The sequence below is a fragment of the Triturus cristatus genome, chromosome 3_1 (genome assembly GCF_964204655.1).
Source record: "Triturus cristatus chromosome 3_1, aTriCri1.1, whole genome shotgun sequence".
NCBI classification, from domain to species: Eukaryota; Metazoa; Chordata; class Amphibia; order Caudata; family Salamandridae; genus Triturus; species Triturus cristatus.
The window spans coordinates 894,240,811-894,267,586 of NC_140583.1; the positions used below are offsets into that span (position 1 = coordinate 894,240,811).

At 45.5% G+C, this 26,776-nt stretch overlaps 1 protein-coding gene across 1 annotated transcript in view; it reads left to right on the forward strand.

The window, feature by feature from the left end:
- The window catches only part of SLC38A11 (solute carrier family 38 member 11), a 336,603-nt gene that overhangs the window by 26,124 nt on the left and 283,703 nt on the right, over positions 1-26,776 (forward strand). Inside the window, exon 6 of the mRNA XM_085646219.1 lies at positions 25,832-25,897. Coding sequence (XP_085502345.1) covers positions 25,832-25,897 — 66 coding nt within the window. The remainder of the gene's footprint in view (positions 1-25,831; positions 25,898-26,776) is intronic.

A 26,776-nucleotide genomic window follows, 5' to 3' on the forward strand; every position in this document is an offset into this window, starting at 1 on the left:
AACCTGCACTGGCTCCCCGTCAGCAAGAGAATCACGTTCCGACTCCTCACCCACGCACACAAAGCTCTCCACAACCAAGGCCCAAGATACCTCAACGACCGCGTGACCTTCTACACTCCCACCCGCCAGCTTCGATCAGCCAGCCACGCCCTCGCCGCCGTCCCCCGCATCCAAAGAGCCACGACAGGAGGAAGATCCTTCTCCTACCTGGCTGCCACGACGTGGAACTCCCTCCCCATCCACCTCCGCCTGACCCAAGACCACCTCTCCTTCAGGAAGCAACTCAAGACCTGGCTGTTTGAGCAGTAGCGGACCCCCCTCCCCCAAGCGCCTTGAGACCCTCCGGGTGAGTAGCGTGCTATACAAATGCTTGATTGATTGATTGATTGATTGATTGAAACAACAGATTACAAAGCAAAAACTGAAAACATTAAAGGGGAAGATGAGTGGAGACATACTAGAGAGAGTAAATGGAGCACAAAAAGTAGACAATAGTGACAAAGAATAACAGAAACAGAAGAGGAGAGTGATAAAGTACAAGATAGGATTCAGAGAGAGATGAAGAATTGTAGGTGGAAAAGAGAGCCTAGAGATGCAGAACAGAGTAGGGAGAGCGAAAGATGTAACGTATCAAGCTACAAATGGATGCAGACATATAGGGAAGAGCGAATGTAGGCCAAAGTGAAGTGAAGGGAGAGACGAAAGTGAAATAAAGGGGCCTTGAGTTATGCAGGAGAAAAGAGAGATGCTAAGGGCTAGAGAAAGGGATGAGGAAGTGGAGAGAATGAGATGGTAATGGGGAAGAGTGAAAGGTAGAAAGTAGCAAGATAAGGAGGAAGCAGGAGGAAGATATAGTTGAGATTTACAAGAAAGGAACATTACGGTAGGACTATTATTAAAACAAGTTGACACCTTTTTCAGGACACAGTAAGAAACTTGGGCTGCCTTCAGCCTCAGTCATACCCTACCATGAGCACCCACTCATCATAACCTGAACTCCCCAGACACCTAGAAGCAACTTAGTTCACAGTATGTATTATATGAGTCATATTTTGCATGCAAAAAAACTCCAGAAACACAACATCTGGAAAAAGCAAATCATTTTAGCGAATGCAAGATGACAAAAACCACGTGAAATGTTAACAGTGACTACTTTGCTGACTTGGGTTACCTTTTGGGTTCTTACAGCCATTGCTGAGAAATCATCAGTGGTTTTGCCTGTAAAGTTAAGGACATGAGAATGGTGCCGGGTTGGGAAGCGCTTGAAAGTAATTTTTCAATTACTACAGGGTCTGAGACCCAGCAGGACTGGGCCTAAAAACAGAAAAGTCCATCACACCTAAAGCTCGGGCCCTGCATCAGGGTGTATATTACATAACCTAACATAGCATTGCATAGCATAACATAACATAACATAACATAATGTACTCTTGAGTCATCTTGGCACTGAATAACAGGCATCCATTTAATTCTACCCTGCACTCCACATCCCAATTCTGCTAAATAACCTGGGGCAATACAGATGTGTCATTATGTGTATGTCTGCAACCAACCAGTAGTTTACACATTACATTACACATGAATTGCTAGTCTGGGAGGTGCTGTGTATCATCAATAAGGACATCTAGCGCAAACACTGGTCCACATGTACTATCCTGAAACACTATTATCTGTATCTTGTGGTAAATCTCTGATTGGTAACAAACATGTCCATGCATGGTTTGTTTCCATGCTAAGATAGTCAACAATAAGTATGCTCTGTCATCAACGTATCACACGCCTCAGTAATGCTGGCTGACAACATGTATTCATCGTACATTCCCTCCATCTAAGGGGCATAATCAAGCACCTGTGTGTTTAATTATATCTCTATGTCATGCTATGTCCTGGTGCACCGTTGTTCATATTTCAGTAATTCAAGTTATTAGACCTACAACTTGCAATATTATATCTATGTGCTGTAATATTCCCACTGAACTGTTACAGATAAGTGGTTTACTTTACATTACATACGTTTCATTTTATGTTATATAACAAGAAGTCATTATGACGTAAGATTGAATCTTATCTTTTTCCTGTTTCCATTTTCTATCCTATTTAAAGCCTCTCTTATTCACTGTAGTGTTATTTCACGCCACCTACATTTAACCTGAAATGAACAAAATAAAAGTGCAAAAGATGCACTACTTTGGAAACCACTCAAAGTAAACAACAACATTCATCCTACATACTAGCAGTCTTTTGCACTCTGTGGCCCTCCGTATGGCTGAGTATCATGATTAGGGCCCTCAACTTTATTTTGAGCAGGGGGAGTATCGTGCAGTTCCTACAAATCTATATAGAATCTGCGAGTTTATACAACATAAACTGTTGGAGTGGTGTTCAGACTGATTCCAGACACCACCATCGGATATGTTCGCCTGTATACCAGCTGGCTCACAGTGCCACTATGAACTCCTCTTACTATTGAGCGAATAGTTTCTGGGAACGTCGAACATGACAACCCTGACCCCTAAGTGATCGTGGAAACAATACAGTGCTTTTCGTTCAGTCACTCGTCCTAACTTTGTCTCAGAGAGATAAACAGAATAAACAAGGGGAATGTTTCCAATAGGCATTTTTTGAACCAGCATCATTCTAGTGTAAAATACGTGTGCTGACAGAAACAGATGTATACTGGTATAAGCACAAACAGAGTAAATAAATGGTGGAATTCTACCATAGTGCTAGAGCAATAGATATAAGCTTGCATATAAATACATGACAGTAATAATGTGTACTCCTATGATTCTAACCCTAACTAGATGTACCTAAATGTACCTAGCATGTATGTGGGTGTATGGCCAAGAATCTCCTTAGGATAGAGCCAACCCCATTACCTGCAGTGAGAGAGAGAAGGACCCCGTCTCGGTCTCGAGATGGACACCCCGCAAGTGATGTCCGACCACTGTGTGCTGTAGTGTCTGCGTGCAGGAACCTCAGCGTCTTGCGTCATTCTGTCAGCATGTAAGTCTTTCTCCTCTGCCTGCCTTAGCAATGGTATGGTGCATATATACACAAAAGGTACCCTCAGGGGTTCTACCTTGCTGTGTCATGTCGGCCGAGGATGACAATAGTGATGAACCTTATACACAGTTATTATGCAGAAAATGGTAATCCTGCTGATGAATGAGGCTAGTTTTCGGGGAAAACCACACAACATTTATGCAGTACCTAACTAGGTAAAAGGTCAGCACCAAAAACCATTATGTAGTGCAATGGCAGGGTTAATGTAGGTGAAAGGTCAGGAGACTGCCCTGGCCTATATTGGGGTACATTGCGAATCATAACAGGAGATTGTCACTGATGGAGGCCTCACAAAGTACCCTTAGGTTTACAAGTGTGCACACAACGAGCTTGACCTGAATGGAAAACTAGATATGTGACATCCTGTGGTGCTCTTCCCAGAGGAAGACAAAGTCTCAATGCTGCACATATGGTCAAACCAGTGATCTGCCCCTAACTTTGTGCAGAGCTCCAGGCACGTGATAAGCATTAAGGCGTTGAGTAGCCTTTTTATGTATAATTCGTACTGCTCAGAATACTACTATATGTCAAATTTGGGGTTGCTAAAAGATTACAACCAACTTGATGACTGTGTTTGTACCTGATTACATGATGAAGACTGTGCATGCCACATTGGGTGTTTCCCTCAATTGCTGAGTGGCCCTCACTCACAAATCAATATACATTTTGGGTATAGAATGTGCAACAATGTACGGAGATGGAATTGTGTACATTGTCATCAGTAATAGATCATTTTGTAATACACAATGAATAAACATACTTAGTGGAAGAGGTGTGGCACAGCGGCTAGGGTGCCTGACTCAGGACCATGGGGTTCATGGTTCGATCGCCGGTGGCAGGTTAGCCCAGCACCATGTGACTCTGGGCAATAGCTTGCTTCATCTTCCAGATGGCCCCCAGCGCCGGGACACCTCTCCGTAGGTAGCTGTGCGCTTTACAAATGCTGGTATTTCATTATTTATTTAATAAACATACTTAGAAACAGATCCATGTGCCATCAAAGTTATAATGGCACTTCTTGAAAATCAGAGTGATTATCTAAATTTTTGGTGATGTTAACTTTGGGGTACAAGTTCATGTACTGGGACTACACAGTTAGTGGGCACATGATACCCCTATAAGGTTTCAGTAGTCTGATTTTCAATTGTCATATCCTCTCATGCACAGCACTATTCGCTTCGTGGGGCCAGTTTGCTGCCTTCCTTGCCGCCATCAGCTGCAGTTAAAGGATTACGTATCCCAGGGGTGAGCGGGGTGACCTGGTGACCAGCGGTCACTCCCCCCCTGCACCGAGGCCTTTATCAACAACTCGCGCCTCCCGCTTCATGGGAGACGCTTCGTGGGGCCAGTTTGCTGCCTTCCTTGCCGCCATCAGCTGCAGTTAAAGGACTACGTATCCCAGGGGTGAGCGGGGTGACCTGGTGACCAGCGGTCACTCCCCCCCCTGCACCGAGGCCTTTATCAAAAACTCGCGCCTCCCACTTCGCGGGAGACGCTTTGTGGGGCCAGTTTGCTGCCTTCCTTGCCGCCATCAGCTGCAGTTAAAGGACTACGTATCCCAGGGGTGAGCGGGGTGACCTGGTGACCAGCGGTCACTCCCCCCCTGCACCGAGGCCTTTATCAACAACTCGCGCCTCCCTCTTCGCGGGAGACGCTTCGTGGGGCCAGTTTGCTGCCTTCCTTGCCGCCAACAACTGCAGTTAAAGGACTACGTATCCCAGGGGTGAGCAGGGTGACCTGGTGACCAGCGGTCACTCCCCCCCTGCACCGAGGCCTTTATCAACAACTCGCGCCTCCCGCTTCGCGGGAGACGCTTCGTGGGGCCAGTTTGCTGCCTTCCTTGCCGCCATCAGCTGCAGTTAAAGGACTACGTATCCCAGGGGTGAGCGGGGTGACCTGGTGACCAGCGGTCACTCCCCCCCTGCACCGAGGCCTTTATCAACAACTCGTGCCTCCCGCTTCGCGGGAGACGCTTCGTGGGGCCAGTTTGCTGCCTTCCTTGCCGCCATCAGCTGCAGTTAAAGGACTACGTATCCCAGGGGTGAGCGGGGTGACCTGGTGACCAGCGGTCACTCCCCCCCTGCACCGAGGCCTTTATCAACAACTCGCGCCTCCCGCTTCGCGGGAGACGCTTCATGGGGCCAGTTTGCTGCCTTCCTTGCCGCCATCAGCTGCAGTTAAAGGACTACGTATCCCAGGGGTGAGCGGGGTGACCTGGTGACCAGCGGTCACTCCCCCTAACGGCTGGGTGTATTTACACAGCAAGTTAACGCGTCACGCGGGACGCGCGCGGGCGGCGCCGGGCTAAGCCCGGGCAAAGGGCGGGCCGTCTGTGGCCGTCCGGGGCTGGACAAGGCTCGGCTGGGTCATCTCTCTGATATTTGCTCTAGGAGGTGTACGGGTAGCAAGTATTGTGTTTTATCGGACTGTCAGCTGAAGGACTCCTTCTCGAGGCTCAGTTAGTGGCCTAACTAACTTTGGTGAGGTCTCTATGCCAATGTCTACGCGATCTGGTAGGGGCTTGAGGGGAGTAGGCGGGGCTGGTACTGGTCGTGTTTCTGGGACCATGGACCAATTTATTACCCGGGTTGTTACGGTTATCGAGAAAGAAATCGCCATGACAGAACGGCGTCTTTCTCGGTAACCCCTGACCGGTAAACGCTCATCGTTGGGCCCTCTGGCATTAGTCCCCTCCCCAGTACGCCCAACTGACCCTCTAGCTAATGTTTCTCCTGTTCATGAATCTGATCCCTTAGTTAATGTTTCACTAGATCTTGACCATCCACGGGTTGTTGCGATTAGGGCTAGCCTAGACCGGCTAGAGAGTTTGTCTGCTGCGGTTTTGCTGGGAGGTGAGAGCGCCCTGTCAGAGCCGCGGCTGATTGAGACCCCTGCCCTTTTGCTCCCTGTTGCTATTTCACCTTGTCAGGAGGATCTCACCGCCCCTTCTGTACCCTTACCACTGGTAGTAAATGGTCTAGCTTCTAGTAAAAGGAAACGACTGGCTAGTCCACGTAAGGGCAGTTATTTAAAACCTTTTAAAAAACCTAGGAGAGTTGGAAGTAGGGTGGGTTGGCTCAATAAGGGTGCAGGGGTGGGTGTCGGGCACCCCCAGGGGCTAAAAGGGGGAGCAGCTACTGGTGCTATTGTAGAGAAGGCATGTGTAGATTTGACGTCCGACCCTCCTAAACCTGCCGAAGGCCCCCCTACCGAGACCCTCTTAATTACCCAGCTCGAAAAAATTGTGAAATCATTGCTGATCCCGGTTCTTGAGAGAGTGAGGGGGCTAACAGAGCGACTGGATAGATTCGAGCAAGTCACTCTTGATAATTTTTTCTCCCTAAAATCTCTCATTAAACTTCACTCTAGAATTAGGGAGGATGGCTCAGTAGGGAATTTTGCTTCTCGAGTGACATCTTCTGCCCCAATAAGTCCAACTAACCCATGTGGGACAATGCAGGGGGTGGTTGAGGTAAATAGCCCTGTTGTACAATCTGCGGCCTCCTCTGGGGCCATCCCAAAGTTCGGGGTGGCCACAGTGGGGGTCCCGGCGCAATCCAACGCAGCATTGGGTAGTATTGCCCATCAAGTGATGACTGCGGGGTCTGTGGGCCCAAGTACAAGTGGTACCGCTATGACTAAAAAATCTAGCGACAGTAATTGTACTGGTACAACTAATACCAAATCTGGCATAATAACCCCAACTCCCATTTTACAACCAAGAAATGCTCTAAATATTGTGCCTGTCCCTAATGCCAACCTACCCCCAGACTGTCAGCCCTTTGTGACAGTACTTACTGGGGTCCCCGTGCTAAAGCCAGGTAAACAGGAGTCATATGTCGAACTTAAGAATAAAACCTTATTCTGGCTGAAGGAAAACAGACCTCTCCCTAGTTCACTGGGTGGTCGCGTTATCCATGTGAGGAGGGTTAGCTGGTTAGGCACCCGGCCCAAAGACATAATGGGGGACTGTATTAAAGTCAATTTTGAAGACCCTAGGGTAGCCAGCTATGTATGTAGTTTCAACAATAGAGAGGGTGATATGGGCCTCAACACAGGAATTGGTACGCGTGACCTTAGTTATTTTAATCCTTATGTAGCTCCTGCCCGGCCTGTTAGGGCCGCTAGTTGGGAGGGATGGAATGGCAGACAAACTCTTCACAATCTCCCCCAATTTAGCCTGTTTCGTCAAAATCCATGCCCATTTCCTACTCGGTCTTGGCAGGATTGTTGACAAAATAGTTACCAAACTCCCATGAAGTCACCTGCTGTATTTGAGGTGGAGGAGAGCTGTGTTCCAGATTGTAAAGGGGTAGTTTTGGGGCCATTCTGTTATAATCCACCTTCTTCTGAGGGTAGTGCTGCGTCCCATATTGTGGAGTCAACAGGTTATTTAAATCCCGATGAGTTCGCCCTTGACGCCCCAAGCCTGCTGAAACCAGTGAGCGATGTATCAACCAACTCTGGATTTCAGGCTAGTCTATCCGTGCAGAGGTTTTCCTCTGCGCAGGTTGCAGTTGATGTCGAGGTCTTGAAGATTGTCAGTTGGAATATAGCGGGCATTTCTCGCAACCTGGACATACCGGAATGGAATTCTTTTATTGAGTCATTCGGGATATGCTTATTCCAGGAAACCTGGTGTCTGGAACCCCGATACAAGGTTGGTTATATTACCTACTTTATACCTGCAACCCCTTCGCCCGCCGGGAGAGGTTGACCTTCAGGAGGTCTATTAATCTGGGTAAGCATTTTATTGGGGTATCACATAAGGAATATAGAAACTAAGTCCCCAGACTTGCAGAGACTAGTAGTCAGAGGGTCTTCTGGGGGGCGGAATTTAGAGATCTTTAATATCTATGCTAGACCCCCGAAAGGGGGCGCGCCCTCATTGACCCTACTGGGCTTAGAGGACGCACTCAGATCTTCTAGGGCAGAAATGTATATTATGTTAGCAGGGGACTTTAACTGCACTTTTGAACCCCTAGCCGAGGAAGACATATTAGGCACTCAAGAAGAAGATCTTAGGAGAGGCATTCCACCCCTGTTAATACCACCTATTAAGAGCTGGACCAAAGGTGCTATCCATTTAAATGCCCTAACCCTGGAATATGGTGTGAGGGCAGTAAATGGACGGTCAAAGTCGGACTCCTGTGGGGCCCACACCTTTAATAGGGTAGGCCATTCATCTCGAATTGACTATATCCTGCTGAATTTCAAGCTCTGGGGGCATTTGTTGGATATGGCAGTCCTCCCTTCGTGTGACAGCGATCACAATCCGCTGTCCTTGTCACTGTCCCCAATGTGGACGGTTGGGGAGAAACTGCAAGCCCCTCAGGTGTGGAAGTCAACAAGCGATGTTTGTCCCTCGAATTGCGGGAGGCGTTTAAAATGGAAAAGTGTAGCTCTCGATGAGGGCAAAATCGTGGAGATAAGATCAATCATGGCCAATGCCTTGTCCAGATTAGATTCCCTTGTGTCAAATGCTCATGAGATTTCCACCCTGTTTAACCATACTACCAAAGCACTAGGTGACCTTTTTACTGTGCGAAACACAGGTTATAGGGCCAATAAGATGGGGCGCCCTAAGGGTAACCCTGGTTGGTACTCTGCTCCCTGCAGAAGTGCGAAAAGGGACATAATCAACGCAGTCAAACTTAAGGATATCGAAGTGATTAGTACAGCCAGGAAGTCATACAGGGGTGCTATTGGTAAGGCGAAGAAAGAGTGGGAGAATCAGTTCTGGTGTGATCTAAAACTGGCAAGTGCTGGGAGGGACTCGAAGGGTTTTTGGGATTTAATTAGAACCAGGGATAAACCCATGGATTCCCTTATAACATGCAATATCCCTGAGGCGTCATGGTTTGACCATTTTTCCAACCTTTATACTGTGGCCACGGGGGTTGGGGTAGATCCAGCTGAAACTTTTTCGGTTGACTTTTTCGGGCTGAGCGAGGACCTCCTGTTTACAGGGAAGGAAGTGGAGGATGCGATTTCGTGTCTTATCCCAAATAAAGCTGCGGGCCGGATGGGCTGCCGGAGGATTTGATCCGCATTAATATTTTAGAATGGGGAAAGCACATTGCATCATTACTTAATGCAAGTTTTTATGATGCACCTCTCCCAGACTCCTGGATGGGTGCTGAGGTCGTCCCGATTTTCAAAAAAGGGAGCCGGGAAGACCTAGCTAATTATCGCCCTATAAGCCTACTGGATTCATCGCAAAAGGTGGCAGGAAAGGTAGTTTTAGGGAGGATGCTCCAGTGGGTAGAGGAGAATAGGATACTTTCTGATTTTCAGGCGGGCATCAGGTCAGGCACTGGGACCATTGAGCAGTCATTTCGTCTGCTGTTGTTATACTGGAAGGTGGTTGTGCTGGGCAAAGGCAGTCTGTATCTCGCCTTCATAGATTTACGGACTGCCTTTGACCTAGTCCCCCGTAGCCGCCTATGGAGGGTGTTGTCAGATTTAGGTATGCCACCGTACCTATTGTCTTTGATAATCAAGTTCCATGCAGAAAATTTTGCACAGGTTCTGTGGGGTAAACAGGGCCAAAAGACCGCCCGAATAACTGTAAATAGAGGTGTCCGTCAGGGCTGTGTCCTAGCCCCCACTCTGTTTTCATTGTACGTCAATGGAGTGGTGGAGCATCTCTTACAAAATCCTTCAGATGCTCCATCCCTGGCGGGCAGAAGAATACCCACTCTATTATTTGCAGACAACACCCTCTTGATTTCCAAGACCCCAGTTGGGTTGCAGAGCCTCCTTGATAGGTTTCAAACTTTTTGTAACTTGGGGGGATTAGGAATTAACACAGGAAAGACCAAATATTTGGTCTTGAATCCCCCGAAGAAAATGGGTAGGCCACCTTCACTGAACTCAGTGTCCCTAGAAAGGGTCAAGGAGTTTGACTATTTAGGAATCCGCCTCTCTGACACCATGAGGTGGAATTCTCATCTCCATAAAATGCTGTTAAGTCATAAAAGGGTGGTGGGGGCACTGCCTAAAGAACAACGGTCCTCCACCCTCAAACCGATTGCCCCAGTACTTGACATCTACAAGGCAAGAGGGGTGAGTGCGGCGCTTTACGGAGCAGAGCTTTGGGGGGCGCAGAATGTGGATCAGCTGACCCGTTCAGAAAACAAGTTTTTGAAGGATTTAATGGGCCTCCCTCATAGTACCCCCCACCCTTCCCTTATTCCTTGACATGGGCTGCCGCCCTATTAAAGATCAGGCAAGGTTGCGCCCGCTACTCCTCTGGGGCCGCATATGGAGAGTTCCGGAGCTTGTTAGTTATGCGGAGGGGCTAAATGAGGTTTTATCAATGCCTGGCTGGCGCAAAATAGGATGGTTGAGGGATGTTAAGCAGTTGCTGGGCGAGTTGGGTCTTGGAGAGGCCTGGCAGTCCAGGACCGCACCATCCAAGTTTGTCCTGAAAAAACTGTACTGGAAATGGGTAATGGATTCCAGAAACTCTAATCCCAATGTATGTAGATGTACTGCTGAATTCCTACTAGTAAAGGAGGTGGCACCACTTGAGCCTTACCTCGATATCATCTCAAAATCTAGAGATAGGGCTCTATATTTTAAATTTAGGATAGGTGTGCTGCCCGTGTGTGAGTTGACCGCTGGATGGAAGGTACCAGCACAGACTACTCCTTTTTGCCCTTTCTGTGAGACTAGGATTGAGTCGGTTCCCCACCTTTTATTTGAATGCCCTGCATATAAAGCTCCTCGCCTCAGGTGGCTGAAACCCCTATGCAAAGAGCTAGGCACAAGACAATGTAGTGAGGCCCTCCGTATTTTAAAATTCGACACACGCCCTTTACTCGTCTGTGGTATGGCAAAGTTTTTAAACTGGGCATGGTCGATCAGATCAAAAAGGCTTTTGTATGTTGTTTAATTGTGGTTTTAGAATTGGAATTTTTTTATGTAATTTATCTATGCCATTCGTATTTTGAATCTGTATAACTGTTTTCTTATGAATTGGTCTTTTAAAATGATGTATTGTATTGTATTGCTTTTAAAGATATGTTTTATATCGAAATAAAGCTAACTTTGACTGACTGACTGGCTAATGCATTGTGCAACTGTTGTATCCCAATGTGACAAAACGGTTGGGTAATTGTTGCACGTTGCATGATGGTCCCAGATTCTGTTTTACAATCCTCAAACATGATTTGTATGGCACTGTTCACATCTAATAGTGTATGAGTTTAATGTTTCTAATCAACACACTCCCATTTCAGGCATGAATAACATACATACTTGGGTGTATATCAGCCTGGCCAGATGATGAAACAGTGTTGACCAGTGCACATTTAGACTGGTAAATGACAGCATGTCTGCCACCTCTGGAACTTATGTGGTGCACTTTATCTATGTTGCATCAATCAACACACTTCTCTGCTTTATGCAATTGAATGATGTCATGTGTTAGTTGTCAGAGTGCCTGAGAAGCCTTCGTCTATATTTTTTACTGCAGGAAGCAGCTTGGCAGGTAAACCCACCAAGGTATCTGGAAAGCAAGGGTCCTTCCCCACAGACTCAGAGCAACAGGAGGAGGAGCAGTGCCTAATGTGAGCGTGTTGTTTCAAGGGCTCGGCATTGGCACTTAATTTTCAACACTGGCACTTATGACAGTCTAGCAAAACACAAAGGAAGGGCAGTGGGGTTTTAAAGACCAGCACAGGTTGTATCCCCAAAAGACAGAATCACAACACAATAGGAACCCTATGTCTGCAAGAAAGGAAAAAACTGATGCTAATGGTGTGGCCCTTTTATAGGACAGTTTCTCTCACCCACCCAATGGTGGCATGCTTCATCATAGGGTAACCTCCTTGCACTATAAACCTAGTCACAGTGCGTGCTACAACCCCCTAACTGAAAGGGAAGAGCTAGAGATGTTTTATTTGTTAGGAAGAGGTATACTAAATACTGTATGTGAATTCGGTTTGGTGCAGGGAGCAAAGAAGATAAATGTGAATTAAAACTAGTTCAGAGGTATGCGCATTGTTTTATTCTTTCGTCCTCTCACTGCTCGTCTACTTAAGTTGCACAATAGTGGGTCAGGGTCTAACGGTATCTGGGTCTGCCGGGGAGGCGGGGACAGAAGTTTGTGCATCACCTGGTAGTGTGCCCTGAAAGTCATGCAGAATAGCATCCCAGTGTGCTGCTATTGGGATTTTGCGGAGGCCTTAGGTATACTCAGTGCCCAATGCCACACATTCTGCCCTGGCCCATACCAGCAGCGACTGTCTCCAGGCCATGGAGGTGGGAGGGTAGAGTGACCTCCATCATTTTATGATCAGGCATTTGGCTGTCAGGATACCCAGTTCAAGAAAGCGGGAGGTGATCTTCTGCTGTTTGCCTCTAGGGTAGAGGTGTAATATATACTCCTCCCAGTTGTGTAATAGGTTCAGGCCAGTGCAGGCAGTCAAAGCAGTGCCGACCGAGCACCAGTAATCGTGCAAAGATGGGCAGGCCCACAGCATGTGAAGGAGATTGGCATCAGTGGCCTGGCACCTAGGACAAGCAGCCTCTGCACGTTGAAAAATTCTGTTTATTTTGGCTAGGTATGCTCTTTATGTTATGTAATGTTGGATGAGGCGTAAGTAAGCGTTATGTGGAATATAGGTGGGAGTACTCAACACCTCAGCCCATGCTTTATCAGCCAAGGAGCGATGCCTGTCTGCTTCCCAGTGTAGTCTCAAGGGTATGAGTGTCACCTCCGTGTGTTGGTGTAGTGAGTCAGAGAACCATTTGATGAGATGGCTACCCCTCCCCATGATGTGCAAATACTGGATAGTCAAATGCGTGGTGAGTTCTGTGCCCATGTCTCCCCATTTGTTATCCAGGTCGTCAAGCAGGGAGTTGTACAGTAGAAGTTGGCAAGCAGGAAAGTCATTTATTTCTGTTAGTGTCATAGGGAAGTAGGTTACCGTCTTGATATAAATCACTTAGCATTTTAATTCCCACCTCCAGCCAGGCTGACAGTTTCGGTGTTGATGTGATGACACTGCCCCAGGGCATGCCTTGCCGGGACAGTGCTGGTGCATATGGCAACGTGTGATATAAACGCTTCTACGGAAACATTGGAATGCAACCCCCAAAAGTAGTGGCTCAGGTGATCTAAGTTTGGCGCAGGGGTGAAATAGCCAGATTATGGATGCAGTAAACCAGGGCGGAGAGACAATTGAAGCCACACCAGCCATCTCCTGCCCATTCCAGCTGTGAGGCAAAATAGTATTGCTCCATATTAGGAGCTGCCAGTCCTCCCCTATCCGTTGGTAGGAAAAGTTTGGTAAGGGCTACCCGGCAGCAGTTGTTCCATTTAAATTCTCTCATCGTCCTTTCAAATGGGAGGGTGATATGTACAGAGACAGTTTGGCGAAGTAGTTTAGTAGCCTGGGTAGTGCCACAATTTCCAGTCAGCTATCCGGCCCGTGACTGACAGCAGAAGTGTATGCCAAAGGGATATCTGGGACCGGAGTGCATTGATCGCCCTCCACAGGTTACCATCTAGAGGGTCCTCTTATTGGTGATACATTCAGACTCCCAGAAAACGAAACGTGTCAGGCTGCCACCTGATGAGACGTCCGTTGAGAGTGAAAGCTGGGTCTGTGCGCCCGGACACAAAAGGGTAGAGACATGACGTGCTCTAATTAACACACAGTCTGGAGAGGTCTGGAAGTCGGTAAGTGTTTGGTCCAAAGCGGTTGGGATTGATCGTGCATTTCTAAGATACACCAGAATATTGTCCATGTATAGTGAGGCTATATGTGTGCCGTCTCCCAGAGGGATTTCCCAGTCTACACCCTGTGCCCGAATCATGGCCGCAAGCAGCTCGACTGCCAGGGGGAAGAGCAGTGGGGACACCGGACATTCCTGTCAGGTTTCGTGGCATATTGGTATGGGGGTGGAGATGTAGGGGCCAGCCCTCACCCTGGCCGTCAACATTGTATATAGTAAGTGGACCAACTGGAGAAATCTTCCTTCAATTCCATACTTGGTCAGGACAGCAAAAAGGAAGTCCTACTCCAGGGAGTCGAAGGCCTTCTCGAGAAAAAGCACCAGACACCCAGAGTGGGCCACTGTCAAGGGGTGTATGTACAGACCCTGAAAAAGCACCTCAAGTTTAACGAAGTGCTACGAGCTTTCTGGTTGGCATGGACCAGAGCTGGAATCAACAGATTCAGGCAGTCAGCAAGTACCTTAGCCAGGATTTTATAATCAGTGTTTAGCAGGGTAAGTGGGCAATAGGATCCTAGATCAGTGGGATCCCTGTCAGGCTTAAGCAAAGAAACAAGCAGAACATCACATAGTGAAGTGCGGAGCGTGGCAGCCTCGAGCGCAGCATTGTATAGTGCATGCAGGTACAGGCTTAATGTGTGGGCGTATGTCTTGTAGCACTCAGAGGGTAGGCCGTCGGGTCCAGGGGTCTTACCCTGATGCAAGAGTTCTGACGGCTTCACAAATTTTGAAAAGCAAAATCGGTTCCCCGAGTTCTGCTCGCTGCATTGGGTCGATGAAAGGGAGCTGCAGCTGAGAAAAAAAGGCTTCAAAATGTTTATTTTCGCAGATAGTGGTCAAAGCATACAGAGCGCTGTAGTGTTGATTTAATTGGGCGTGGATTGCACACTGTGTGTGCAACTGTCACCCTATACGATCCTGTAGGGCTTGGATAGATTGATGAGTCTGCTCCTGGCGTATAAGCCATGTTAGGAGGAGACCTGCGCAATCTGGGGTGCATGAGTAGGGGAGGAATGTGCTGTGTAATTTATGCACCTAAGCCATTTTAGGAGAGCAGCAAGTTCTTCATGTTTTGCATCCAGTTGAGGTGCACATTCCGGACTCATCACTGTTCATGTCTCCAGCCGTAGGAGTTTTAGTTTGATTTTTACTATGGCATCATTAAGGTGTTTACGAATATTCCAACTGATACCCAGACCGCCCCCTAATGGTTACATTAAAGGCGTCCCATTCAATGAGTCTGTTACTTGTGGAGCCCTCGAGTTCAAAGAATTTGGGCGATGCAGACCCGACTACTTCCCGGAATGGCAAGTCTTCCAGAGCAGAGGGTTGGAGGCATCATGTGGGTATGACCTGCGGGGCTGATTCCCATTGTAGTTGCAACGATTGAGGATTACGCTCCGAGTGCGAGCAGCCGAGATATGTGATTTGGCCAAACGTGGGAAAGAGTGCTGGCAATCCTACTAAGCGGTCTATATGGGCGTGCAGACCATGAGGTACTTAGTAGTGTAAGTACACTTTTGTGTTGGGGTTGTGCGAGCGCCATATATTTACCAGCGACCAGTGGTGCAACCAGTCACCCAGTGCATGAGCATTCAATACTGAATTTGTGTGTGACAGGGGGGGAATGAGCAATCTAGTGTAGTGTCAAGGACGTGATTGAAATCACCACCTATCAGCCATGGGGTTTCGTTCCATTCAGCCAGTGTAGCAGATAGGCTATGGAGAAATGTTGCCTGGTCTGAGTTAGAAGTGTATATCACCACCAACACGAGCTGTAGCCCATTGAGGCGACATCTTATAAGTACATATCTTCCACCTGGGTCCACCTTCACCTCCTCTGACAGAAAAGGGGTCCCTGCCTGCAACCAGATCAGTACCCCCCAGCATAGGAGAAAAAACCAGCAGCAAACACCTGACAATGCCAGCAACGACGGAGTGTGTAAGACTCCAGGAGCGCCTGATGTGTTTCCTGCAGGAGAGCCACATGAGCAGATCTTTGTTTCAGATAGGAATAGATCGAGCACTGACATGAGAGTTTGGTTATTGTGAGTACCTTAGCCATGTCTGTGTTAGTATTCAATTCAGTTTGTTCTGCTTGCAATGTAGCTGTTCATGATAATGGGGTCCTGTTGTGTGCTGCATGTGCAATACGTGGGAGGTGCCAGTCAACATTGGGCGACATTATTAATAATAAGGGGGAAACAACTTCAACATGTAGAACATTTTTGGAGCAGATGTGCAGCAAGGATTCACCCAAACAGTATGGCCAAATATTGGCAACTTATCAAGAATTTCAATCAGAAAAAAAAGGAGCGTGTGTAACAGAGTAGTTTTTTCTTATCTTCCTAGCACCCCTGATGTAATGCATGTGGTGGACCAGCTATGATGCGTGTCAGTCTGAGTAGCAGGCTTACGCCGCAACAGTGCCGTGTCCCACCCTGTGCTTCTGGGTGCTTGTGGGTCCTATTAGTTTTGGTCTGAGGCGGGTATCACTTGCGGGTAGCCATTGCAGTAGATGTTGTCATGAGTCACCAGCGAAGTGTTGTTGATTGCCCAGCCATGTCAGATAATGTCATCAGTGATCTGTGGTGTCACGTCCGGCAGAACTGGTGATCCTGTCCTGGTCAAGCTCGTTTTTGAGAAACTGTCTACATTGGAGGACTTTGCAGAGTCACTGTCTGGATTCGAATTATGGGTTTGAGTATGCAGTGCAGCCGCCGTCTGCAGAGCCCATCTCCTTTCCGATATCACCTGCTCCGGGTTGGGTACACATTTGGGCAGTAACGAGTGGGCAGGGTGCCCTCTTCGGCCAAGCCGGCAGACCCCAATGTCTCAGGTAAACCTCTCAGTTCCAACGGGATGAGGATGTGAGGACTTGTGACCAACACCCTCCATCCAATCCCACACATCTTCGGGGGAATCAATGAAGCAAACATTATCTTTGTCCACTACACGAAGGCGCGCCGGGAACAGCAGCTAGTATCACATATTGAGCTTGTGAAGGCAATGCATGTCAGCTGGGAAAGAGTTTTGTTGCTTCTGTGCTGATATTGTGTGATCCGGAAATAGCATGACCGAGGCACTGTTCACATTAATTTCTTTTAGTTGGTGCGTTTCTCACAGTATGCTGTCTCGGTCTCTGTAATTAAGAAGGCGAAGCAGAAGGGGTCTGGGGTTAGCTTCTGGTGGCGGTCTCCGTGATGGCAATTGTGAATTGAGGGGACAGCGATGTGGGAGGTACAAACTCACAGATCCAGGCTTCAACATATGCCACGGCATCCAGGCTTTCCATGCCCTCTGGAAGTCCCACTACCCGAATGTTATTGCGGCAAGATCAGCCTTCAGTGTCTTCCATTCTAGCCTCCAGGGTGTTCACATGTCCCATCAGTGACTGTATCAAGGTAGTATTTTCTTGGGTGACAGGTTGCAGTTCCACCAGTGGGAGTTCAGTGTAGTGTAGTTGTTGGTCTGTCTATGCTGATCTGCATTCAGTAGACTGGAATCCATAGTCACTTTATCTATCTTGCTTTTGAGGGTGGTCCGCGTACATTCCAACATTGCACCAATTCTCTCCACAGCTAGGAGGATATTGTTCAGCTTGGCTCTAAATGTCACATCAGGTTGTGGCATCTCTTCCCCTGAGCGTGCCCCCACATGCCCCACAGGTTCCAGGGCCGGCTATGTCGGGCAGATGGAGTAGTTGAACGCAAGTGACCGATCACTATCTGCTGATCAGTGGGCATCTACTGGCCTGCGGTTACCTGTTAATGCCTTTCACAATAGCCGCTCAGGATAGAAACGTATGGCAAAACAAAAAGCTGGCAGTGCCCTCCCCTGTGAGGTATAAGCCCATTGAGTAGATAACCGTGTGGACCTGTGATGTGGTCACTGAGGCGGTCGGGGTATAAGATGGCCCCAGGTTGGACCTAGTGTCTATTCTCTCCCGAAGCGGGTCCCTGTGCCCGCCCTAATACCCCCACAGATCCTCCCTAGCACAATCTAGGCCCTATCCAACCCCTGGACCTGTGCAGGAGATGGCAGGAGGAAAGCGAGAGGAGTGGTTGGAGCAGAGAAAGGCAGTTAAGCAGAGAAAGGAAGGGGGCACGAGAGGGAAGTGCCCCATCAAAGAGGACAGCGGCAAATATTATCATGCAAAACAGGGCCCTGTACTCCAATTCACTTCCTCCCAAGGGGGTGCCACACAGGTGCCCCAAATCCAACAGGTAGGTATGTACCGTTGGACCCTACCTCTCCCCCCAGAAGTTAGAGCATCCCCCTCAGGCAGTGACGGCCCGCGTAGGGTGTTTTACCGGGGCGGTGACGTGGCGCAGAGGAGGGGCAGGGTGGGGGGTTGCAAAATGCGGCAAACGGCCGAGTTCAGGTAAGTTACGAAAAAATTTAATAAAACGAATTCGTTGCGCGCGCTGCATCGCCAAATGCGATGCAGCGCGGAACGAAAGGCTGTGAACGAACAAACGTGCTTTCCATTACCAATCAGAATAGACGTCTCAGGGAAATCGCTCCCCTCCGTCAGAAAAGAGAGACAGCCAGTGCCGTTTGTACGCAGCGTCAAGTTTCAAATAAGGTATCTTGACAGATCTCGCTTTCCATATAACACGCAAGATGTCCCAAATCCATCAGAACAGAGTCGTGCATTAGTACATGCCTTGGGATTCACCCCCAATTCCACTTGGTCCCAAACAACGTATAGACATTCCTCTGCCATCCTGATTCTAGGTCCTGATGAGAACCCCACCCATCTAATCAAACGGGGTTCGAAACGCGTAGACCATCTTTGTGTTCCTGTTGATTCCAAACATTGGTCAAATTAGTCCGTTAGGAGTGCAACATCTAAAAAAAAATTCATGTTTATTCTATTAATACTACTGTTGATTGAAATAGTTTGTGTTGCACACTCAAACGTTCTTATATTTATCTTTTCCTTGTTTGGATAGCCCTTTGGTTGTTCAAATTTCCAATAAATTGTAACCATTGGCATATTCAAAGTCAAGTCAAGTCAAAATGGTCTTTATTCGGATAAAATATCCATAAAAGTACAAATCATCACCACCAATAAGATATAAAATGCAACATAAAACAGCAATAAAAACAAGATCATTTTTCATGATGATATTACTAATGACATGGGTAAGAAGTGCAAAGGTAGCAATAAAGTGCAAATATATTCAATGTACATAACATATGAACATCATCAACTATATCATTTTGTGCAAACCAGCAATCAGATGCATAGAATGAGAATGTTAATGCAAATAATCACCTCTAGGTTAAAATGAGTGAAACTTGTCCAAGCATGTTATCAATGTCATAGGAATTTGTACAAACTGGCAATAAAGTGCTAACAATTTCAATAAATACACTGTGCATATAACAGCCTGGCACAACCATATGTAGGTGAGCAGATTTTAAGAGGTAGATTGTGTTGTATGTATGTGTGTGTGGTTGAATGAGGAGTGGAGTTTGAATGAAGGTACAAAGCAGTGGACCGGCCACATTGGTAGCGTCGGTATATATCGTTTGACATTGGTGTTGTATTTGTTGTCTTTATATAATAAGTGTTGTTGTTATACTGCGGTGCTTAATCGTTTTGTCCAAGTATTCTTTTTAAAAATCCTTTGAATGACCAAAAGATTAATTTTGAATAAATACTATTAATTAGTACATTCGTAGTCGTTGCCTTCTTCTTCTACGGTCTATAGATCTGTGTCAAATAGCTATCAGCATTGGCGTTTCCGTTGTTGTTCACATGGGGGAGGGGGCACACCCCACAGCAGCAGGCCCGTCGGAGGGCCTCAAGTCTCTCTCATGCGCCTCACTCACCACTGCATATGTCACATGGGAGCCAGGTTGCAGTCAAGCAGGACGTTTCTCTTTCCCTGCGTATGACAGGACAAGCAGGATCAGGCCTCCCATCTGACACCTTCCAGAGCAGCAGGGGGAGATCCAAACAGCAGCTGGCAGATGATGGAGGCAGCGCCTGTGCCTCGTGAGTCCTGGTCTGGTCCGGCCTCCAGATTCCTGCAGCAAACCACGTCTCGGCCCAGAAAGATGTTGGCAGCGAAAAGCGCAGTTCCTCCGGTCGTGGTTCCCGCTGTTTGTGCTGCCAGTAAGTCAATCAGTAAGGGCCTCCCAGCAAGGCCTGCAGGTGCGCCATGCCCATTTCCGGCCACCAAACCCACGGCGGCCGTGGTCGCTGCACAGGGGCTCCAACAATCTGTTCAGCGCCTGGCTCAGCGGGGATGGCAGGCACTGCTGACTCAGCCCCACTGCAACCGCCTTCAATTTAAGGGGTTTAGAGCCTGTGCGGTTCACTGCACTATATCAGGACCTGGCAAGGACGCAGGCCCCACCCGTCTGCCCTCTGCTACACTCCAAATTCAGGGCTACGAGCCCGTACAACAGCCGTGGCAGGTAGGAGAGCCAAACCACCACTCAGTCTGGGTTGCAGGATGGGGAAATGTTCATAGCTGGCCAGGATGCATGAGGATTAGGGGTAGAGACACAGAGTTTCAGAGGAATGCGTCTGCCATCTTGGCCTGCTAGCCATGCCCCTGCCGCCCAAGCCATTCTTATAGCCTTGGAGGACTGGAATAGTCTGAATTGACACACCTGTATGAGTGTGATGGTTTGTAGTTGTGTTGGTACTATCATGAGCAGCGCTGGCAGGGGCAATGGGCGGTACAAGCTGTAGTGGCTTCCTTATAAGGGGTCTGGCACTAATTTAAGCACTGAGGAGGAGGCCCATGCCAACTCAAATAGAGGAGCCTGGAGAACATTTTCTGGGGCTCAAGCAAGGAGTGAAAGGTGATAGCGAACACAGTCAATAGTGGAGTAAGATAAGGAATAAAGATCTCATGGGCCAGAGAATGCCACTGTGTTGAGGTGTGAGATGCCAACATTGCCTCATGCTGCAGCTGCCTCTCTGCTCCCTCATGCTCAACTCAAACGACATGCCTGGCCCAGTGAAGAGCAGCACTCAAAGGTCTTGTTCTAGGAGGGCACCTATTATTAATAATATTATTCTTTTCTTATTCTTATTATTATTATTATCATCTCTCTTGTTTTAATTATCACTCTATTGCCCACAACTCACACCAGGATGCTGTTGGAGAGTTGGCACTTCTAAATGCTATTCTTTTGTTTTGCCTATTTATTTTGTTTCAATTTCACTTATGGAACATAAAGTTATGTTGAACTTTACTTGTGGTGGACTCCTGACTTATATTTGTTTTAGTATTTCGGTCACACCTGGAATCTATTGAGGCATTTCTTTTATGGCACTATGTTACATAGGGCACTCATCACAGCAAACACACATATGCATGTCACCCAAGTCTCATAAATTCATCATAATAGCCCACACAGAACACATCACCCAATTTTCCTTACAGTAGTAGAGATTTTTGTGTTACAGTAAATCGGGAGGAGGCAGTACTATGTAGGATAACAAACAAATACATTCACATACCTGGATTTGTGTAGGTCAGTGTCACATGCAATGAGGCAGATCTTAAGTGACCAAGAAACCATGACATCTGATTAAGGGCTGCCATTCTCATCTTTGTTCATACCAGTCCCTAGCTATTCAAAGCTGGTCTTTGGTTGATGTCAGGACCTACATCATTCCTTGCTGTCTAAGTGAGTGGTGAGATCTTCTAGGGGATGCCCCACTGATCCAGATCCTCCAAATCATGAATAGGTCCTACGGGTGGACCCATTAGACTATTGTTCACAAGTGTTAGAAAGAGCCACATGACCACGTTGTGTTCTCCGTTGTTCTCGTCCCTCACTATTGCAGAATTATCCTGTGACAACTTCATTGTAGCTTTAATGGTTTGTTTTTGGTCCTGCACATTGTTTCCCATGATAGATAAGTAGGAGCCAGTTGAGATGAGGGTCTACTCCATACTCTTCACCCGGTGTCTCAATAATCCTTGATGGATGTAGAAGCAGAGGCGGACTGGCCTGTGGGGCAATCAGGCACTGGTCTGACAGGTCAGTGTGTTGGCTGTGTTTGTTTTACTTTTAGTGGGTCTATTTTCTGGTCGGTTGGGGCCAGTTTTTACTGTTGATTTCCCCTATATCAAAACAAATATTGCCTACAGAAAGCTCACATCCATGCTGTCTTCCATACCTTTCAAAATACTAATACATCACGTCTTTACAAGCCAAAAAACGGCACCAATTTGCAAACATGGGCCACTTTTTTAGCTATCCAATTCACTAAAGGGGGCCACTTTTATTTTGGTGCCCGGGCCTATTTTCTCTTGCAGTCTGAGTCTTTGTAGATGTATTCCTTGCAAGGATGGCAATGCCATAACCTCATCTACCAAATAGAGTAGATCAGACTTCCTGGGTGCCAGTGGTTGGCAAGGTTGAGGTGAGACTTGATGAGATGGAAGATGTGGGGAATGAGGCACATATGAGGGCTAATTCTGTGGAGTCCCGTATGGATCATTCAGGTCAGAACAATAGAGATGTACTCGGTACGATGTGTAGGAAAAACATCTTGGGTCCCAGCAGAGTGCTTAGATTGAACACATACATTTTGGATAGATGGGATATTTATTCAAGCATCCGTGAAACCACAACCCCAAGAGTTCCAGGAAGGCTGCCTATTGACAATGTCCATTGGAGATGTGATCTATGTCCGCTCCAAAGGATACAAATTGCCATTTGTGTCATGGCTTACTTCTCCACATGCCTTTTCTTACCCAGTCACTTTTATTCATTTTGCCCTCCCCATAATATTCACCATGTCCGTGAGCTCTTTCTCATAGCATGCATTCCTGCTGTACTGAGGGTCAGTAGAGACAGACCGAACAGTTGACCAAACTAGTCAACAGTCTAGGTACAACCCTAATGGGCTCCTCAGTAGTGAAATTCCTCTTCTTCATCATGGGTACTGGCTCCATCTTCTGATTCTGTGTTGACCATGAAATGCAGCTGAAGTGAGAAGGATGAGGAATGACCAGGAGCTGTGTGATAAGGAATTGCTACTTATGTGTTTAGTTTTCAGGTGAGTATGATTGGTGTTATCTTGTCTGTTTACGTAGTTGCTATATTAAACCATTGTATTATGCTTAATAATATCTGGTAAATATTCTGTTTCATCTGGTTGAAAGTTTATGTCTACTGAAATCTATGCCTGATAATATTACATGCATAATTACAATTGTACACTTTGCCAGCATGATTTCATATATGGGTGGTCTCCACATCTATAATACTCTCTGGGTAAAAATAATTTAAAAAGGGGAATTCCTATTTTTATGCCCAGGCAACGTTGCAATATTTTATTTGCAGGTAGCATTATCCTTGTTAATTATTTTGTGAATTTTATCAAATGTATTTTCTTATTTTCATTACTAAGATCTTTTGATAACATAGCGATTACTTTATGTAAGTATCCATTATTTTCTACATTTAAAAAAAGCAAGTATTCAATCAGAGTAGTTTCCAAACAAATCATGTGATATATTAAACTACACATAATATCAGATTGCATGACTCAAGTTCAGAAACTCAAAAAGTTAAGTTACATTCAGTCTTCTGTTGAAAGCGAGATTATATTGAATGCTGGAATATCCCAACTATAATACTGGAACCATTGCTACAGCCCTATTTGGGTATCTACTATCTGTGGTACATGCAGCATGCATATGCTTATGTTGCTCGAATGTGAATTTACCATATATAAATGAAAAGACGAGGTTTTTGGCAAAACAGGAACAAGGTAGTTTAATTAAATGCAGCGGCTGGGAGAGTATCGACAGAGGAGCGTCTGAAGACCGACTAAAATACACAAGTTTTGGCCACACATATAGACATTTTGTGGGTACAATAAAACACTTCGACATTCTTTGAAAAGCATCATAGTCATAAATAACAAGACAAATCATCTGAGAGCTTGTGTGGGCCAGTGTGTGTCCAGATGTCTGGTGTGGTGAACGGGTGATCACCTTGTGCTGTGTGCATGTTGTGTCCTGATAGGCTGAGTGTTCCTAACTACATGTGGCATCTAACTTTGTGGAATTTTGGCCCAACGTGTTTTATTGGAGCCAATCTCCTCGGTCCTGTTTGTGGTGTGATTACCTATCTGTTGGATCAATTACCGTTTTCCCTGGGTGAATGTTTGTCTTTGTGCTAAGTGTAACCCCAGCTGTGATACCACTTAGTAGGCTTGGGTTTGGGTTGTAGGGCCTTTGTGACCATGTATTTCAGACTCAGGGATGATGTGGAGGTCATCTCGGGTGAATCCAACAGCAATGATAGGATTTCATGAGGGTGTACACGTGAAACATGGCAGTCACTGATATATTTACTGATATTCTTGTTATCATACGTACAGTTGTTACATCGTACATCAACATTGCATTCAATGAGATCGATGTCATTAAGCATCCATAAGTTGCAGTGTACATCGACATTGGATTTACTGATATTGACATCACTGTGCGTGCAAAGGTTACAGCGTACATTGGCTTTGCATTTACTGGTATTGACATCACTGTGCATGCATAAATTACAGCTTATGAGGTTGTATCTATTGGTACTGCCGTTGCTATTTATGCCTATATTCGAGTGTACATTGCTATTGCATTTATCAATCTCAACACATATGCATACACATCACAAGAAGTCAAAAAAATATTTTATATATCTACTGCATAACATAAATTAAATGCCATAATTCAGGTGAAAGGGCACTATCAGTATATACTCTGATGTGCAATGTCAAGTGTCTTGGTACTGAAAATCTAACACAACAAATAGAAATTTAAACCACTCTAAAGACCTCAGTTAGAAATGGCCAATAAATGAAGTCTGCTGATTTCAGCAGTTTCTTCGGCTGACTCCCTCCAAGTTCTCCTGCTTCATCTCCCTTGGCTGAGCCTCAGCTGGCTCCACTTTTGGAATCCCCTTCATTGTGAGCCAGCCACCACCAAGCTACAATCGCTACAGCATCAGAGACCTGTTCAATTTAGATTGGACTGGCTGATGTGGTTTGTTCCTGCCCGTAACCACCATGCAAGACTTGTTGGTAACAGAACATTTCCCAACATATATTGATAAAATAAAGTAAAATATAATTTGATGACATGATATAGATAATATACTTGATTTAATTTAAGGTTAGATGCTATGCTAGATTATCTGAATTATAATTGTTTTTAAAAAAAATTAAAAAGAAAATCATTGATTGAAATCAGGAATTTTTGTCATTTGTTTCGCAAAGGTAAAAAAAAAATCAATAATCATGTTACTGCTACAATATACTGTAAAAGTGAAGAGATATTAGTAAATAATTGGGAAACAGCACTTATTTTATTGCATTAGAATATGTTCGATCTTTTGAGGATATATAGAAAGGGGAATTATTTACTGGACAGATCTGAAAAGCTGATAGAGGAAAAGACTGTGGGTATGACCTTATTTACATAAAATATGCAAAGAAACTGTTATTTTCCCCATAAAATTATATTATGGAAAAGTCATAAATTTAAGGAAGTTCAGTTCTGATTAGAGGCTGTCAGTGTTCTGGAATTGAGTGTTAGAAAGAAGAACCGAGATATATGCACAGTATGTCTGTAGTACATGCGCAAAGCATAGCAACTTGTTTCAAATGAAAGCATTAAAAATGTATTATTATTGAGGCTATGATTAAAATGAAATTGCTTAGTGTGCCTTATTGTTCATTAATGTTTTGTTTGTTTTAACTCTAACAATTTGATTAAATTGCTTTTTGTTAACAAGATGCTGTAAAAGTTAAAATCTTGGTAAATGAGCCATTTGTATTTTAAAACTGCATTGTTATAGTTTTACTTACTCGTGTATTTTATGCGATTATAATATAAAGGCAAATGCTCAACAGTGTGGATATTTTCTAAGTTTATTATAACAACTTAGCATTCCTGTAACATTTGAAAACAGTACCCAGAACTATTGAGTATTCTTTGTGTATTTTAAAAATATTTTTTTTTCCTTTCAGCCATGATTAGTTACAACATAATAATAGGAGATACTTTGACAAAGGTTTTTCAAAGAATTCTTGGGGGTAAGTAATACAGACTTAGTTATTATTCTAGAATGCTCTTTGTTTAAATTGTGAATTTTAAAGTGTTGTTTTACTTGTCTTGAAAAACATGAACACTCTTAATGTACATTAAAAAGTTGAATACATTCCACATTCAACAACAAGTGCTATATATTTGTGATATTGGCCATGCTTAATTGATAAATTTCAGTGATGTGGAATAAATCAAGACAGTAGCATAACTGTGTGTGGATTTGCATATGGCTCAGATGTTTTATGGAGTATGCTGAGATATGTAAAACTTTATGTTGCCAATTTTATAAAATTCTGAAGAAGCAGTTGATAATCAAATATCTTTCCTTGTAAAACACTTATAATAATTACAAAATTAACAATCTGTTAGTGAACTGTGAGGAATTGTTCCTTTCATATATTTGTTTGCTACTGATATCTGAAATTGAACCTCTGGAGAAGGCGTGCCATTTTGAAAAAACTCAAGCTTCATTTTCTCAGCCATAAAAACCAAAAGTATTTCGGCTGAAAAGTTGGCATACCTTTCACAGTTGCACAAAGTTCAATTTTGAGGTACAAGGTGGAAGACAATATATTTTCTACTTGTACATTACATACTGTATTCTCTAAAAGTGCATGGGGATCATTGAGAATTTGGTATAGCAGCAACACCGCTATCAATTAGTGGTGCTCTTGCCCCACCCAACTCACAGTTCCTCTGCACCATTTAAAAGTGGGACCCATGAGGACTTCCAACAGTGGAGCCGGCTCCACTGTGGGAATCCTCTGACCTGACTGGTCTATGAGGGCATAGTCGCAGTAAACCACACTGTTTAGAGATTGGCAAACTTCACTACCGTTTGTTGTCCGCAACTGCCATATAATGTA